The sequence below is a fragment of the Vulpes vulpes genome, chromosome 5, assembly GCF_048418805.1.
Source record: "Vulpes vulpes isolate BD-2025 chromosome 5, VulVul3, whole genome shotgun sequence".
Classification (NCBI taxonomy): domain Eukaryota; kingdom Metazoa; phylum Chordata; class Mammalia; order Carnivora; family Canidae; genus Vulpes; species Vulpes vulpes.
The window spans coordinates 112502264-112518451 of NC_132784.1; the positions used below are offsets into that span (position 1 = coordinate 112502264).

The window sequence follows — 16188 nt, forward strand, 5'->3', positions numbered from 1 at the left end:
AATTTATTTATTTTAATTTTTATTTATTTATGATAGTCACACAGAGAGAGAGAGAGAGAGAGGCAGAGACACAGGCAGAGGGAGAAGCAGGCTCCATGCACCGGGAGCCCGACGTGGGATTCGATCCCGGGTCCCCAGGATTGGGCCCTGGGCCAAAGGCAGGGGCCAAACCGCTGCGCCACCCAGGGATCCCGGAACAAAAATTTAAATATAAAAACAAACTGCGTGAGTTATTTTTTTAAACATTGGAACTTACAAAAAGCCATTCAGGGACACTTGGGTGGCTCAGCGATTGGGCGTCTGTCTTTGGCTCAGGTCATGATCCCGGGGTCCTGGGATCAAGTCCTGCATCGGGCTCTCTGCATGGAGCCTGCTTCTCGCCCTGCCTGCGTGTCTGCCTCTCTCATTAAAAAATAAATAAATTTTATCTAAATAAAATCTTAAAACAAAAACAAAACCCAAAAAGCCATTCAAAGGATAAGATCCTGAAGCAAAGAAAGAAAGAGCAATAAATTTGACTACATAAATATTAAAGACATGTCCATGGTGAAAAAAAAAAAAGGCCACAAACAAACAAAAAATTAAATGACAGATACACTGGCAGGAAATGTTTGCAACATGTTTGACAAAAGTACTAATTTCCTGAATATACAAAGAGTTCAATGAACAGATTAGCAAAAACAATCAACAGCCCAAAAGCAAATAGAAATAGAGAAGGTTATTTTTAGGGGAAAAAAAAAGAAATAAAAAAGCTCATAAACATATGCAAAATAATAAAAACCCCACAGAACTGAAGAAATGCAAGTTTATTTTTTTAAAGATTTTATTTATTTATTTATTCATGAGAGACAGAGAGAGAGAGAGACAGAGGCAGAGGGAGAAGCAGGCTCCACACAGGGAGCCTGATGTGGGACTCGATCCCAGGACTCCAGGATCATGCCCTGAGCCAAAGGCAGATGCTCAACCACTGAGCCACCCAGGCCTCCCCCAAGAAATGCAAGTTTAAAACAATGCTACACCATATTTTACCTCCAACATAAAAGACAATATAGTGTAATGCTTAAAACCGAAGGCTCTAGAGTCAGAATACTTAGGATTAAATCCTCACTCTATTCTTGTGTATGTCCTAAAGTTTCCTTGCCTAGAGTGGTCATGAGAGCCAAATGAGAAAATGTAATAAAAACTAATTAGAACCGTGGCTGGCATATAGTAACTATGTTCATTCTTATTATCAGATTGACAGAAATAGTAAAAACAGGAGTAGTGGTGGAAACAGAATAGAGGACCAGGCCGTCTCATATACTGTCAGAAGATGTATAGCCTGGCACAGTGTCTTTGGCAACTTGACACTGTCTACTTGCATTCTAAATTCCCTCTTAGAAATGTATCCTATCGACCACATATGTTCATAAAATTATATACATATCAGGCAGCCTGGGGTAGCTCAGCGGTTTAGTGCCGCCTTTAGCCCAGGGCGTGATCCTGGGGATCTGGGATTGAGTTCTATGTTGAGTTCCCTGTATGGAGCCTGCTTCTCCCTCTGCCTGTGCTCTGCCTCTCTCTGTCTTTCATGAATAAATCAATAAAATCTTTTTAAAAAATTATATATATATATCTATTCATAAAGATATACATGCATATATATAGTTTTTCACTGCAAGAATGTCTGTAACAGAGGTGCCTGGGTGGCTCAGTCCATTAAGTGTCCTACTCAATTTTGGCTTAGGTCATGATCTCAGTTTCAGGAGATCAAGCCCAGTGATCTGCCCACTCAGCAGAATCTGTCTCCCCTCTCTCTTGTTCTGCCTTCCCCCACCACAGCTCATGCACACACTCTCTTTCAGATAAATAAATCTTAAAAATAAAGAGAGAGAGAATGTCTATAACAGCAAAAGACTGGAGATACCCTAAATGGCCATCCAAATGGCCATTATTTATAATGCAAATAAATACACGATGGTGCATCCTAAAATGGAAATGGAATCATATACTACCATGAAAAAAAATTCCCCAAGACAGTCAAAAAAGCAGTCATAAAACAATGTGGATATCTTGCCAGTGTTAGTGTTAGAATGCATGGAATACTTCTGGAAGGCGACACAAGAACATAGTAAAAGTAGTTACTATAGGAACAGCAATTAGCAATCGCCCCTGAGGGGCAAGACTGGGAGCTGAAGTCAGAGACTTGCTTTTTTTTTTTTTTTTAAAGATTTTATTTATTTATTCATAGACAGAGAGAGGCAGAGACACAGGCAGAGGGAGAAGCAGGCATCATACAGAGAGCCTGACATGGGACTCGATCCAGGGTCTCCAGGATCACGCCCTGGGCTGCAGGCGGTGCTAAACCGCTGCGCCACCAGGGCTGCCCGAGATTTGCTTTTCATTAACCATCCTTCCATAAAAATGCAACTATCCCTTCCCTACCCCATGTACGTTACTTTTTCCACTAAACAAAAACTAGGTGATTTTATTTATTTATTTTTTAAAATTTTATTTATTTATGATAGTCATAGAGAGAGAGAGAGAGAGAGAGGCAGAGACACAGGCAGAGGGAGAAGCAGGCTCCATGCACTGGGGAGCCCGATGTGGGATTCGATCCCGGGTCTCCAGGATCGCGCCCTGAGCCAAAGGCAGGCACCAAACCACTGAGCCACCAAGGGATCCCAAAACTAGGTGATTTTAAAAAATAAGAATGCAGTCACCAGGTAATATTACAACTCTATCAGAAAAGCACACCAGCTGAAGACAGAAGTTCTGAGAGAAAAGCTTTGAGGACCACAATGAATATCCTAGAGCAGAGGCCTCGGGTCTGCAGGTTATCACTGTAGAGTGCCGAGAACCAAAGGGAGGAAGCACACAAGTCCTGTTTCCAGATCTCACATCTGTTATCCCGATGTTAACTGCCAGGGCCTCCAGAACAAGCGAATGCAGGTGTATGGAGTGTCTGAGCGCTGAAGTGTAGGAGTGTTCTTATACTTGGTGTTCGTTGGGATGATGACTTTGAGGGGAAAGGAAGGTAGAGGGACTGACTATCCCTTGTGACGGTCTCTTGGTTCTCAATTATTTCTTTGAACAACTTATTTGCTTTTTCCTTTCACCTTAACATCTCATGTATAAATAGATTTGCAACTCATAAAGTAGTTTCACTTTCTCATTAATTCTGACAATCCAGGATATGGATACGATAATGCCATTTTAGAGGAGTCTTGGAGGGGTGGCCCAGTCCCATGAATACTAGGTTTGTGTCCTGGCACCACCACTTGACTCTCCAAATCAGGTGCTTTCCATACCATGGCTTCTCCATCCCTGCCCGATCTCTTGCCACTAGATCCTACTACTACCTCATCACTGCCAATACCAAAGTAGTGAAGCCTATAAATTGAGTCTCACTATACTGAGTACCCACTATGCAATGGTACGGACTAGACGGCTCACACTTTATCTCCTTTACCCTGTAAAGACAGGCTCTATTATCTTCACAATCTAAATGTGTCCACAGAAGTTAGAAGGGGAACCGATTGTTTAATATCACACAGCTCCTATGTTACTATGCTGAGTGAGGACTCAAGCCCCAGCGCCTGGCTCTAAAGTCCGCTATACGTGAAAGCACACTGCCCCAGAAACAGCTCTTAGTGTTCCACGGTTTGTTGAGATGGTTAAAGACCACAGTCAAAGACCATCTGTAAGTTCCTAAGTAGGGTAAGTTATGCTATTAAAAAGACAAGGCTGCTCTTCAGCTAATTTTCTCCTGTTGATTTACTTTGTCTTTCACATCTCTGAAACGAAAACAAACCTAAATTTCAAGGGAAAGGTTGGGGCAGTGCCATCCAGGAAAGTGAGATAAGTAAAGGGCCGGGCAGTCCTGGAAGGCCCGCCTTCTGCGGTTGCCAGGCAACAGAGGAAAACAGCAAAAAGTGGCAGGATCATGGCCACGAACTACAGTGCCAACCAGGTAAGTCCTTTTTCCATCTCTAACATTCAGTTTTGCCTTTCAGATTTTACCTTTGGACTGACCTTCCCAGAAGATTCTGATTATTGAATGAATAGCTGAAAGTGGGGTAAGATAGTATTTTTCACGTCCTTAGGTCCTCAGGGTAGAGAGGGCCCACGGACAAATGAAAGGTATCTCACGGTTAAGTCTGTAGGATGGAAACGAGAGGCCAGCAGAGTTTTTTCCATAAAGGGCCAAAGGATAAGTATTTTATTTTTAGGGTCAAGTGACAAAATTAGAGATGTAGGTACAGCAAGAGAAAATATTTTTCCATACAATTTTTGACAAAATTCAAAATATCATAACTGTGGGCAGCCCTGGTGGTGCAGCGCTTTGGTGCCGCCTGCAGCCTGGGGTGTGATCCTGGAGACCCAGGATCGAGTCCCACATCGGGCTCCCTGCATGGAGCCTGCTTCTCCCTCTGCCTGTGTCTCTGCCTCTCTCTCTCTGTGTCTATGAATAAATAAATAAAATCTTAAAAAAAACCCAAAATATCATAACTGTAATTTTTTATAATACTAATGAAAAAAAAGAAGACTTCTTTTGGAATGAGAAAACACTTCACTTTATTGGGATACAAAGCTACTGTTTCGGGTAGCCCCGGTGGCACAGTGGTTTAGTGCCGCCTGCAGGCCAGGGCACGATCCTGGAGAGCCTGGATCGAGTCCGTCAGGCTCTCTATATGATGCCTGCTTCTCTCTCTGCCTCTCTCTCTCTGTCTCTATGAATAAATAAATAAAATCTTAAAAAAAAAAAAAAACCAAAGCTACTGTTCCTTTTTATCAAATCAGTTGCAAATATTCATCTATAAAAACCATTCTTTGCTTTCTCAGGTCATCCCAAGACAGACAGGAGGATGGATGTGGCCCATGGGCCACAGTCCGCAGACCCGTAGTCTAGACCAGGGCTGCCCAACAAAAAGATAATGAGAGTCACAAATGTAATTTAAAATTTTCTAGTAGCTACATGAAAAAAAAAAACAAAATTAATTTTAATAATATATTTAACCCAATAAGTCTAAAATATTACTTCAATGTTTAATCAATATTTAAAAATTTATAATAAGATGTTTACATTTTTTTTGTACTAACTCTCCAAAATTACAAAGCACCTCCATTGGGACTAGTCACATTTCAAATGTCCAACAACCACACATGACTAGTGGTGCCATGTTGAACAGCATACATTTAGGCCAAAAAATTACATCCCTTCTATAGTGAGTTAAAGTCTAGCTTGGCTCTATAGGCCTTTTGGTCCTCAACTCTAAAGAACTGTGCCTTGTCATCATTTCCTGGGTATGAGGCCTTTGAACGTCACATCTTTCTCTCCACAGTATGAAAAAGCTTTCTCACCCAAGTATCTGCAGAACTGGTCTCCGGCCAAGCCAACAAAAGAGGTATTGCATGTGCTCCTGCGGAGCCAGTATCTGATTCTTCCCACCATATCTGTAACTCACTGGCACCTAATTTCTTTAGCCTCCTCTAAATTCCCATATCCTCCTCTCCCTCAGCCCTTAGCTCAAATCCCTTGGATACCTATTCTCTCCTTTCTATTCCATTTTTCACAAGCACTTCTCTCCTCACCTCCTCCTCAGAGAATTTCTTCCCAAGAAGGCTACACTCAGATTATCGCCAATGATCGTGGCCATCTGTTGCCTTCAGTGCCCCGGTCCAAGGTGAGATACTGATCCCCATTCCTACTGGGGAAGGTAAAGAACCAGGGCACAGAATGGGAGTAATTGAGATGGGAGGTCTGCAATCTAGCGCAGCCATTACCCAGAAATTAAAGTTTAGTCTCATTCCCATTACAACGTGACTGCTCCTAAACTTCCAGCCAGTTTATCCAATATAATAAAGTTGCGCTTAACACCCAGAATTCCTCAAACCGATGAATGAACACCTTCACATGATGATAAGATTTCTGCAGGGGGCACACTGCCAGACTTAGCCTAGGGACACAGAATTTAAGTGAAGCCAGCAGAGCTAATGTGATGCAGAAATTAGAGTGATCTAAATGAGGAAGGGGGTAAAGGATGAGTGGGGAGACTGGGAGCCCGTTTTCAGTCTGATTTCAGCACCACGCATCACAAGGGCGAAGGGTGGGAGGAAGAGAACTCATCTGCCAATAGGTCAGCACTGGGAGTGAGACGCTGGGTGAAGAACCTCGTCTTCTTCCTTTTAGGAGAGTCCCTGGGGATCTTTCATGGGCACCTGGCAAATGCCTCTGAAGGTACCCCCTGCTCGGGTGACCTTGACCTCCCGTTCAGTTGCTGGTGCTGCCTCCCTCACCAAATGGATACAGAAAAATCCAGATTTGCTCAAGGCCTCCAATGGGCTGTGTCCTGAAATCTTCGGCAAGGTAAGTATTCCTCCCACCTAACCTCAAATCCTATTATCTGCATTTCTTTTCAACCTCAGAAATGCCTCTGGTTATGCCACCACTATTCCAGCAGGGGGAACCTCTACCCAGCTCTGTCTCCCCTTGCCTAGTCCCCATCTGCTGACCCAAAGAGATGAGCTAAGGACCTATTTCCCTCACAGCACAAAAATGACTGGATCTGTCCTTTTGTCCATGGTACAGGGAGATAGGGAATTGGAATTCTAAGATGGACTGGAAATGATCTAGGCCGGACCAGAAACATGATAGTCTCTTCCACTCTACCCAACAGCCTCATGATCCAGACGGTCAGAGGAAACTTGGGAAGTCTCTCACAAAGATGGTACAACAAGCACCAAGTCCAATCATAATTCCAAGCTCTCCAGTTGCAAACCTCAACTCCCCAGACCAACCCCAAAGCTCACACCCCTCTGCAGGTCATACTCCAGGACCCCAAAGCCCAGTTAACTCTCTTAAGACCCCACCTGGATGCCTGTGTATGCCAGAACACTGGGCAAACCCTAGTTCAGCTGAGGTCCAGAGATACAAACCTGGAGCTCCAGAAGCACCGCAGGACCACACTGAGAAAAAGCTGTCTAGAGACTGAGTGAAGTCGGCCAGACCTCCCCGTGAGGAATGTAGAACAGGGAAAGTATAGGGTGGGAATAAAGGCAAACTTGGAAAATAAACATCATTTGTTGAATCTATTACTGATTGGAATGTTCTCCTCCTGTTACGGCTGCCTCTTACAACCCATGACTAGGAGGTGGGTTGGGGTAAAAAAAGTAGGAAAAAGATCATGATGGGGGCTCGAGGTGGAACATGTTTTTACAAGGACTGAGTCAGTTTTGCTCCAAAAGTGACCAAGACTAAAACTACAGCAAAAGAAACCTCCCAAAGAACCAGTTTCTTACCCTCAACCCCTCATTTTTCATCCTGAGCATGCACAACTACAACTTCCAAGTCAGAAATACAATTGCTTATTAGAGTATGCATGTCTGGAAAAGATGCGGGAAGAAGAGGTATGGAAAGCCAGCACAGAAGACACTACCCTCATCTCTGACTTCACAGCTGATGACAGAACAGAGGGCAGACCAACTAGAGAGAGTTATGAAAGTAAAACTCAAGCAAAAGTACCTATGTATGTAGTTTGAAAACTGAAGATACAGAAGGGATTAGAAGAAAACCAGAGAGAGATGGTAAGTAGTAATTCAGGGCAGAATAACAACCATGAGGACCACTCTACCCCAACCCCAATCACCCAAATGGTAAGAAGCCGCCAAAAAGGTAAGAAGTTCCCCAACCACTTCCCAGCTTCCAACATCTGCTTATCATTCTCCTATTCTGTGTCTTCCTCGCGCTGGCTGTTCAACTGCATGCCCTTGCCAAGCCTTTCCCAGCTCCAATGCCAAAGTGTTCCCTTGCGAACACTTGTCCCCTACTCCAAGGAGAGGCACAGAGGACTTAGGGTTTAAGCTGGAAGAAGGCTACAAAGGCTTCCCAGGGCTAGTCTAGCAGAAAGGGAGAAGTGATCATCATGTAAAGCCAAAGACCACTTGGGGGCCGTTGAGGAAGACGGCTGAGGTAGCAGGTGCCCACGGCCTTAGCTTTCAGGAGGTCTTCTTGTCCAACTGCCACTAATTACAGTCATCATTCCTCCTCTCTAACCCACAGCTCTAACCGGTTTCCCAACAACTCTAGACAAGATTGATCTGTTACCCTTGAGATTCCAAAGACTATCAAAGCAGCACTCCTGCCAAGGTAGTTAGGGATTTAAGAGGCTGGCCCACAGGGGTTTTAAAAGCAGCAAGTTTCTCCATCAAATTACAGATTTTTGCCAGGTCTTCAACAATCCCTCCTCTCTTATCTCGGCTCTCCTTTCTCTCCCAGTCTATATACTTAGCTCATCATCCCTCAGCTGCTACCTCCACTGGTCCTCTGGCTCCCTTACTGGATCATCATTTGCTGAACTCTACCCTGAGGTCTATGAGCAGTTCTCACTGGGATTCAGGACCCTGTGATAATGCAAAGCTTTCCACATGCTTAACCTCCTTTCTCTTGCTCCTTCCTTCTCTGAGGCTTCTGCACGATATTCAATCTCTGGTTACTTGCATTTTATTCCCTAAAAATTGTTCCAGTGGTCAGCTGCAGGACAAACTGTTTCCCTCCTGAGAAAGGTCAGAGTGGGAGATGAAAATGCCTAGGACCAGAGGAAAAGGGAGGAAACTGGCTCCTCCCCAACCACGATTCTCTTGGTTTCTCTAGATTTCAAGGAGAGTCAAAGACAAAATGAGTATTTTTTTTTCTTTTTCAAAATGAGTATTTTAATTCAGTTTCAGAAACAGATGTCACATGAATTTGGATTAGAAAAGAGCCTTGTTTTTTCAGAAATGCAGGGGGAAAAAAATAACCCTTAATAGATTCAATGTAATTTTCTGGATCTTCCTTTTGCACTAAAAGCTATATATCTTCTCCCCAAACCTGCTTTAAGAGTCAACTGACCCTCCAGATCTCCCTCTAGCTGGGACAGGCTCACTCCCCTCCACCCCCATCCCTCTTCTTTCAGCCACACTGTGTGGGTGCTGAAGACCCTGACCAATGAACAGAACTGTCCTTTAAGCTAGCAACCCACAGGCAGTGGCACCCACAGCCCCACTCCCAGTCCCCATGGCAGAGGCCACAGAGCTGGCATTGTTTCCACTGTCACAGGAAGAAGGAGCCAAAAGCTGACTGTCAGCACAAATCAAGGCCCAATATGGAGAGAGAATGAGGGCTTCAAGGCCCAGAGTAGGCTGCAAGCTAGGGGCAGGAAAAGGGAAGTTTTGAGTCATTCCATCTTCAGAAACAAGGGAGCAAAACTGGACCCTTTCCCGCTGCTATAGTTCTATTAGGTACTCTGTTTCCCTAAGCTCCAAGGGAATATGCAGGCACAAAAGGGTCTAAATAAATCAGGAGAATTTTGCCTTGGCTGGAGAAGAGAGTGACAAACAGGAAGATAGGTCAGTGAATCATTTATGGGAAGACAATGCTGGGAACTCCAGCTCTTTACATGGCTGCCAGCCCTACAGAGGACAACACAGTAAGAACCAAGACAGCCACTCCAGACTGGTACAGCTGGGGAATCTTCAGGCCTTTCCCTAGGTCCCATATCTGCAGAAAAAAGAAAAGAAAAAAAAAGGAAGAATTTCAGCAATCAGCATCCAGGGTACTTTCCTTTCTAAGAAAGGAGCTCCACCTCACAGAACGGGCCACTCCTCCCTGCATGGTTCGAGGGAACAGCACTTCAGCACCCACCTTCACCTTTCCCAAAACCCACAACACGGTACCCACCACCCTCACAGTGACAGGAAAAGGTATACATACAAAATATAGCCCATACATATAAAAGCTTCCAGACCTAAGAGATAAAATTCCCTCATGACAACACAACCAAATCAATGCTTCCCTAAGTGTGTTCCTCCACAAACTAGTTCCTCAGAATGCTAAAGGTGTTATATGGGGGAGAAAAACTTCAAGGTCACATAGATTTAGTAAACATTTAGCTGCAAGACAGGAATATAAGATACATGATGATTTCTCAGATACAGTCAGGCACAGACTCCCCCCCCCCCACTTGAGAAGTAAGAGTTGTCAGAGAACTAATATTCTAAAAACAAAAACAAAAACAACAACAACAAAAAAAACCCTCTGGGATCTATAACACTAATTCCCAATTTTGTTTGCCAGTGTATTTATAGCAAAAGTTCATGAAAGAATAAGCAATATTTGCCATTAGTATGTGTGCTGCATTCTACATATTATATGCTATTAAACTTCCAGGGTGTGTGTGTGTTTTAAAGTAAGCTCTGCGCCAAATGTGGGGCTTAAACTCATGACCTCAAGATCAAGAGTCATACTCTCTACCAACTGAGCCAGCCAGGGGCCCCTAAATTCCTGGTTTTGTTGATAACAACCCACTAAAAATTGATTTTTTTCTACCCACTACATCAAAACCAGGGTTTTAAAAACACTGATCTAGCCTCTCTTGTGCTCCACAGATACTAATGTATTATACTCTAAGTCATTAAAAGATCCCCTAAGGCAAAAGTAGAATTTTTAGGTTCTATGCTTTCCACACTTGACTGCCCCAATACAACACAAATGCCCACACTTCGTGGTTTTTTTTGTTTTTGTTTTTAAGATTTTATTTATTTATTCATGAGTCACAGAAAGAAATAAGAGACACAGGCAGAGGGAGAAACAGGCTCCCCGGGGTAGCCCAATGTGAGACTGGATCCTAGGACCCCAGGATCCCATCCCAGCACACTTTGAACATTAAACTAAAGGAGTAATTAAGAGAAAAGTTAAGAGGGCAACCCGGGTGGCTCAGCGGTTTAGCGCCACCTTCAGCCCAGGGCGTGATCCTGGGGACCCGGGATCGAATCCCACATCGGGCTCCCGGTGCATGGAGCCTGCTTCTCCCTCTGCCTATGTCTCTGCCTCTCTCTTTCTCTCATGAATAAATAAAATCTTTAAAAAAAAAGAGAGAGAAAAGTTAAGAGCTGGGGGGAACGAGGATGGGGGAATAAGGAATAAGCCTCTACTTAGTTTAGATTAGGAGTCTAGGAGATTCCACTATAGAGCTATTTGGCTTATACAGGCACAGTGTTTTACCAAAAAAAATCAAGTTCTACTGCCTGGTGGTGATGGGGAGGTACTGTCTAGAATGCCAGGGACCCTGTCACTTCCCACTCCTTTATATCAATTCTGACCAACTTCAGAGGGGCAAAAGCTAGGACTGTCTATCATGGAGAACAGATCAAATCCTGTCCCACACTCAGAGCCAGTACTTGCTACAAGAAAAAATAAAAGCAGATTTAAGGGCTTAAGAAAAGCCTTTAGGCTCCTCACTCTTCTCAACAAAGAGATTGCCATGACAGGCAGGAACCCAGGCAGAAAATCTTGAGTGAGTTCTGAGATTTTGCAAAACCTCTTCCCCTCCCCCCACTCCCCTCATACCGAGACAAAAGCAAATATATGGCCAGCCCCACTAGAGCCAGGATGTGAACAGAGGAAGCTGATCAGCTGATTTTCATTAGAGGATTTGTTCTGTGGAATAAGATGTCATTAATGGAAATGCCCTCCCTCTCCATCCCCTCCCGGAGGGAAGTGAAGTCATTGTGAATCAAACTGAACACTGCCCCAGGGAACAGCTATAGATACACTTAATTAAATAGGTCATTTCATCTCTCACTTTTCTGATTCCATTAAACTGTTTATTGGACCAGACTGAAATTCTGAAAGTGCTTGTCTCTGGATTCTGATGTGGAAGTTATAAAGGTCAGATTAAGGCAACAGTATCCACCTCCCAGATGGCTCATGTTAGGAAGGGACTGAAGACAAGACAGAAAGGAATCATAACTCTGTTCTCGGGGGGAAAAAAGCAAGACTAAGGGTAGGGAGACCACAAAACATGAAATCTTAAAATGCTAGAGGAGGGACTGATCTCTGACCTGGGGGAGGCATGACTGAGCTTTAATTCCTTTTTAAAGAGAAGGAAGGGCCTCTGACTCTTGGTGATCAGGATCTCAGGGTCCTGGGGTCCAGCCCTATCTAGGCTCTGCACTCAGGACACTCATCTGCCTGTCCCCATCTCTCTGTTCCTCCCCATGTGCACAGGCGCCACGTACACATGCACGCACTCTCAATCTCTCTAATAAATAAAATTTAAAACAAATAATAACAATTTTTTTAAAAGAGAGAAGGAGAAAAGGAGACACTAGTTTTGAATTGACCCAAAAGTCACGTAGGAGGCAGCACGGAGAGTTTTCAGGCCAGTGTTTTTACTTTATCCTTTATCCAAATACTCCTTACCCCCAATATTAGAGTCTGGGATCCTAGGTACCCAGTTGCTGATAAAATTGGCCCCATTCTCTCCAAGAGTTCAACAAAACCCAAAAGCAGTTAACACAATCCAATGTCAAGATGACAAAAGTTAATATATATGGCTCCAGCTGCACTTGTCACTCTGGGTTGACAGGAATGTTACACTGAAAGCAGTGACCACCTAGCTCAGAAGCCCAGGGGCTAGCATAGAGCCTGACACATAGTAGGTACAAATTAATTATCTAGTCAATATGCCTTCTATGTCAGTGGGATGACCTGGCTTCAGGGGTCTCTTTTAGTCTCTTAAAAACGGGACAGTTCAAACTGAGACCTTGCAGGTAATGGCCATACACCTACACCCAGAGCTCAGCTGGACACCAGCAGGGCTGTCAAGAAGCGCACATGGGTCTAGTTTAGCTTTCCCCAACAGGCCCCTGAGCAAAGGTCCAGACAACAATAGGGGCGGCACTAAACCCAGGCAATGAAGGAGAGAATCCTACACCCCCCTATACTCCCTTCACCCAGAAAATGTATATACACAATTAACTTACCAAGTGTCGGATCCCATTCCAGGTGTGATACATGAGAGGGAAGACAAGTGCAAACTTAGCTGTGTAGATCAGAGATGGCCCCAGGCACAGGGACTTCACAAGTTCCAAATGAGACTCAAAGTTTCCAGGGACCAACAGGGCAGACAAGCCAAAAAGAGAGACCCCTGAGGAGAAAACCAAGTAAGGCCATTATAGCTGTCCGCCAGCTACTACTACTAGAACACATAAAACTGGGTTCTATAGGGCAGCCCCGGTGGCACAGCGGTTTGGCGCCGCCTGCAGCCTGGGGTGTGATCCTGGAGACCGGGATCGAGTGCCACATTGGGCTCCCTGTGTGGAGTCTGCTTCTCCCTCTGTCTGTGTCTCTGCCCCTCTCTCTTTGTGTCTATGAATAAATAAATAAAATCATTAAAAGAAAAAAAAAAACTGGGTTCTATGACGTGCCCTGGCACCTCTTAGGATTCTGACCCGTATATCTTACATTTGCCATACACACTAGCAGAGTATTCTTCCTTTCAACAATTCCTCTCTACAAAAACTTCACCTGCCACTTTAGAGGCCACTTTCTGACTGTACCTACATTATCATCTCAGTAAGAAAAAATAAAAACAGTATATTCAGTCCAAGTAAAGACTGAGAAAAAATTTTAAATCATTCAAATCTCTACCACATACACAAAAAATGTAACTCAAAATGGATCAGAGACCTAAACTCAAGAGCTAAAACAAAACTCTGAGAAGAAACCACAGGAGTAAAATCTTCAGGACCCTAGATTAGGCACTGGCTTCTTGGATATGTTGCCAAAACCATCGTGACAAAAGAATAAATTGGACTTTAACAAAGTTAAAATTTTTCGTGCCGCAAACAATGTCATTAAGAACGTAAAAAATGAATAAAAGGCAGCAGAGGGACCACAGTTGATGGTAGTGTAACAGTAGGCATGGTGACAGATGGTGGTTGCAACTGTGCTGAGCACAGCATAACTTACAGAGAAGCTAAATCAGTATGTCCTACACCTGAAACCAACATAACATTGTGTATCAACTATACTCAAACTGTGTGGTAAAAAGAAAACACAAAGTGAGAGAAAATATTGCAGATCATATGTAAGGGATGTGCATCCAGAATATACTAAAGACTTTTTCAATTCAAAGATAAAAAGATGGGCAGCCCGAGTGGCTCAGTGGTTTAGTGCTGCCTTCGGTCCAGGGTGTGATCCTGGAGATGCGGGATCGAGTCCCGCATCGGGCTCCCTGCATGGAGTCTGCCTGTGTCTCTGCCTCTCTCTCTGTGTGTCTCTCATGAATAAATAAATATTTTTTAAAATAAATAAATAAAATTAAAAAAACAAAGATAAAAAGACAACCCAATTTAAAAATGGGCAAGGATTTTAAATAGGTATCTCTCCAAACAAAGATAAATAAATAAATAAACAGCCAATAAGTATATGAAAAGATGCTCAACATCATTAGCTATTAGGGATATCAAATCAAAACCATGATGAGGGATCCCTGGGTGGCGCAGCGGTTTGGCGCCTGCCTTTGGCCCAGGGCACGATCCTGGAGACCCGGGATCGAATCCCACGTCGGGCTCCCGGTGCATGGAGCCTGCTTCTCCCTCTGCCTGTGTCTCTGCCTCTCTCTCTCTCTCTCTGTATGACTATCATAAATAAATGATAATAATAAAAAAAAAATTAAAAAAAAAAAAAACAAAACCATGATGAAAAGTTACTTCACACCTACTAGGATGTTATATCTAAACATAAAATTATGTGTACTTATATGAGATACACACATTTATATAAATATCAATGTGTTTAATATTTTTTTTAGACAGAGAGAGAAAGAGATAGAGAGACCGAGCCAATTTGGAAAACAATCTGGCAGTTTCTCAAAACATTAATAGAATTAGGGTGCCTGGGTGGCTCAGTCGGTGAAGCATCTGCCTTCAGCTCAGGTCATGATCCCAGGGTCATGATCCATGGGCTCCCTGCTCAGTGGGGAGCCTGCTTCTCCCTCACCTCTATCCCTTTCTGCATGGTGTTTACTCTCTTGCTCTCTCAAATAAACGAATAATGTAAAAAAAAAAAAAAGAAAAATTTAATAGAATTGACATATAACCTAACAAATTGACTTCTAGGTATATACGCAAAAGAAATGAAACATAAGTCTACACAAAACCTGTACTCAAATATTAATAACAGCATTATTCACAATAGCCAAAAATGGAAAAAACTCAAATACCCATCAATTGATGAGTGGGCTAATTAACTGTGGGACAGCTGTCCAATGGAATATTATTCAGCAGTAAAAAGAAATGAGTACTAACACATGCTACATACAACATGGATGAACTTCAAAAACATAATGCTAATGAGATGCCCGGGTGGCTCAGCAGTTGAGCGGCTGCCTTCAGCTCAGGTGGTGACCCCGGGGTCCTGGGATCGAGTCCCACATCAGGCTCCCTGCGGGGTGCCTGCTTCTCCCTCTGCCTGTGTTTCTGCCTCTGTCTGTGTTTCTCATGAATAAACAAAATCTTAAACACAAACAAAACATGATGCTAAGTAAAACACACCAGTCACAGAAAACCATATACTGCAGAATCTGCTTACATGAAATGTTCAGCCCAGACAAGTCTCAGAGACAAAGTAGGTAAGTGGTTGCCTTGGGCAAGAGGATTGGGAGGACAATGGGGAGTGAATGCTAATGGATATGGGGTTTCCCTTTGCAATGATTAGAATGTTCCAAATCTTATTGTGGTAACTGTTGTGCAACTCTGTGAATATACTAAAAAACCACTGAATTATACACTTCACTCAAGAAATTTTTTTTTTTTGAGAGAGAGAGAGAGAAAGAGAGGGAAACATGAATGGGGGAGGGGCAGAGGGAGAGAATCTCAAGCAGGCTCCATGCCCAGTGCAGAGTCCCACACGTAGCTCGATCTCACCACCCTGAGATCATAACCTGAGCCAAAATCAAGAGTCAGATGCTTAACTGACTGAGCCACCCAGACACCCTGAATTATATACTTTAAATAAGTGAATTGCATGGTAGGTGAATCATGTCACAATAAAACTGTTAAAGAAACAATCTTTACCACAATGACTGCTACCTAGTTTCCACCCCTACACATTTCTACCAGTGAGTGTGGCTCATTACAGAGCAATTCTGAACAGCAGGGTGAAGGGCATGGCTTTTGGAAATATACAGGATTATTTTAACAAGTATCTAATTTTCCATTTCCTCTCAAGGCAGCAGAGTGATCAAATTGTGACAGCTCAACACTCCAAGGAATTTGTTGAAAGTCAGGTTATTGAGATGGCTATGCAAACTCTTTCCAAGATCCTAAAGAACATGAACTATTTATAGTAGTAGTAGTAGAGGGTGGAAAACAGCATGCACAGAG

The 16188-nt window shown here is 43.4% G+C and overlaps 2 protein-coding genes across 3 annotated transcripts in view; one reads left to right on the forward strand and one right to left on the reverse strand.

The window, feature by feature from the left end:
• Positions 1-3905: 3905 nt before the first annotated feature.
• On the forward strand, positions 3906-7074 carry CFAP126 (cilia and flagella associated protein 126). The gene is made up of 5 exons (XM_025986310.2): positions 3906-3952; positions 5325-5387; positions 5586-5666; positions 6173-6349; positions 6660-7074. Exons 1-5 carry the CDS (start codon positions 3926-3928, stop codon positions 6972-6974), a joined length of 663 nt encoding a protein of 220 aa, XP_025842095.2. The 5' UTR covers positions 3906-3925; the 3' UTR covers positions 6975-7074.
• A 1589-nt stretch (positions 7075-8663) lies between these two features.
• SDHC (succinate dehydrogenase complex subunit C) overlaps positions 8664-16188 on the reverse strand; it is a 38113-nt gene continuing 30588 nt past the window's right edge. For both annotated transcript variants that reach the window (XM_025986311.2, XM_025986312.2), the window contains exons 5-6: positions 12784-12947; positions 8664-9517 (exon numbers count right to left, since the gene is read on the reverse strand). In XM_025986311.2, the coding sequence (XP_025842096.1) occupies positions 9413-9517; positions 12784-12947 (269 nt within the window). In that variant the 3' untranslated portion in view covers positions 8664-9412. The remainder of the gene's footprint in view (positions 9518-12783; positions 12948-16188) is intronic.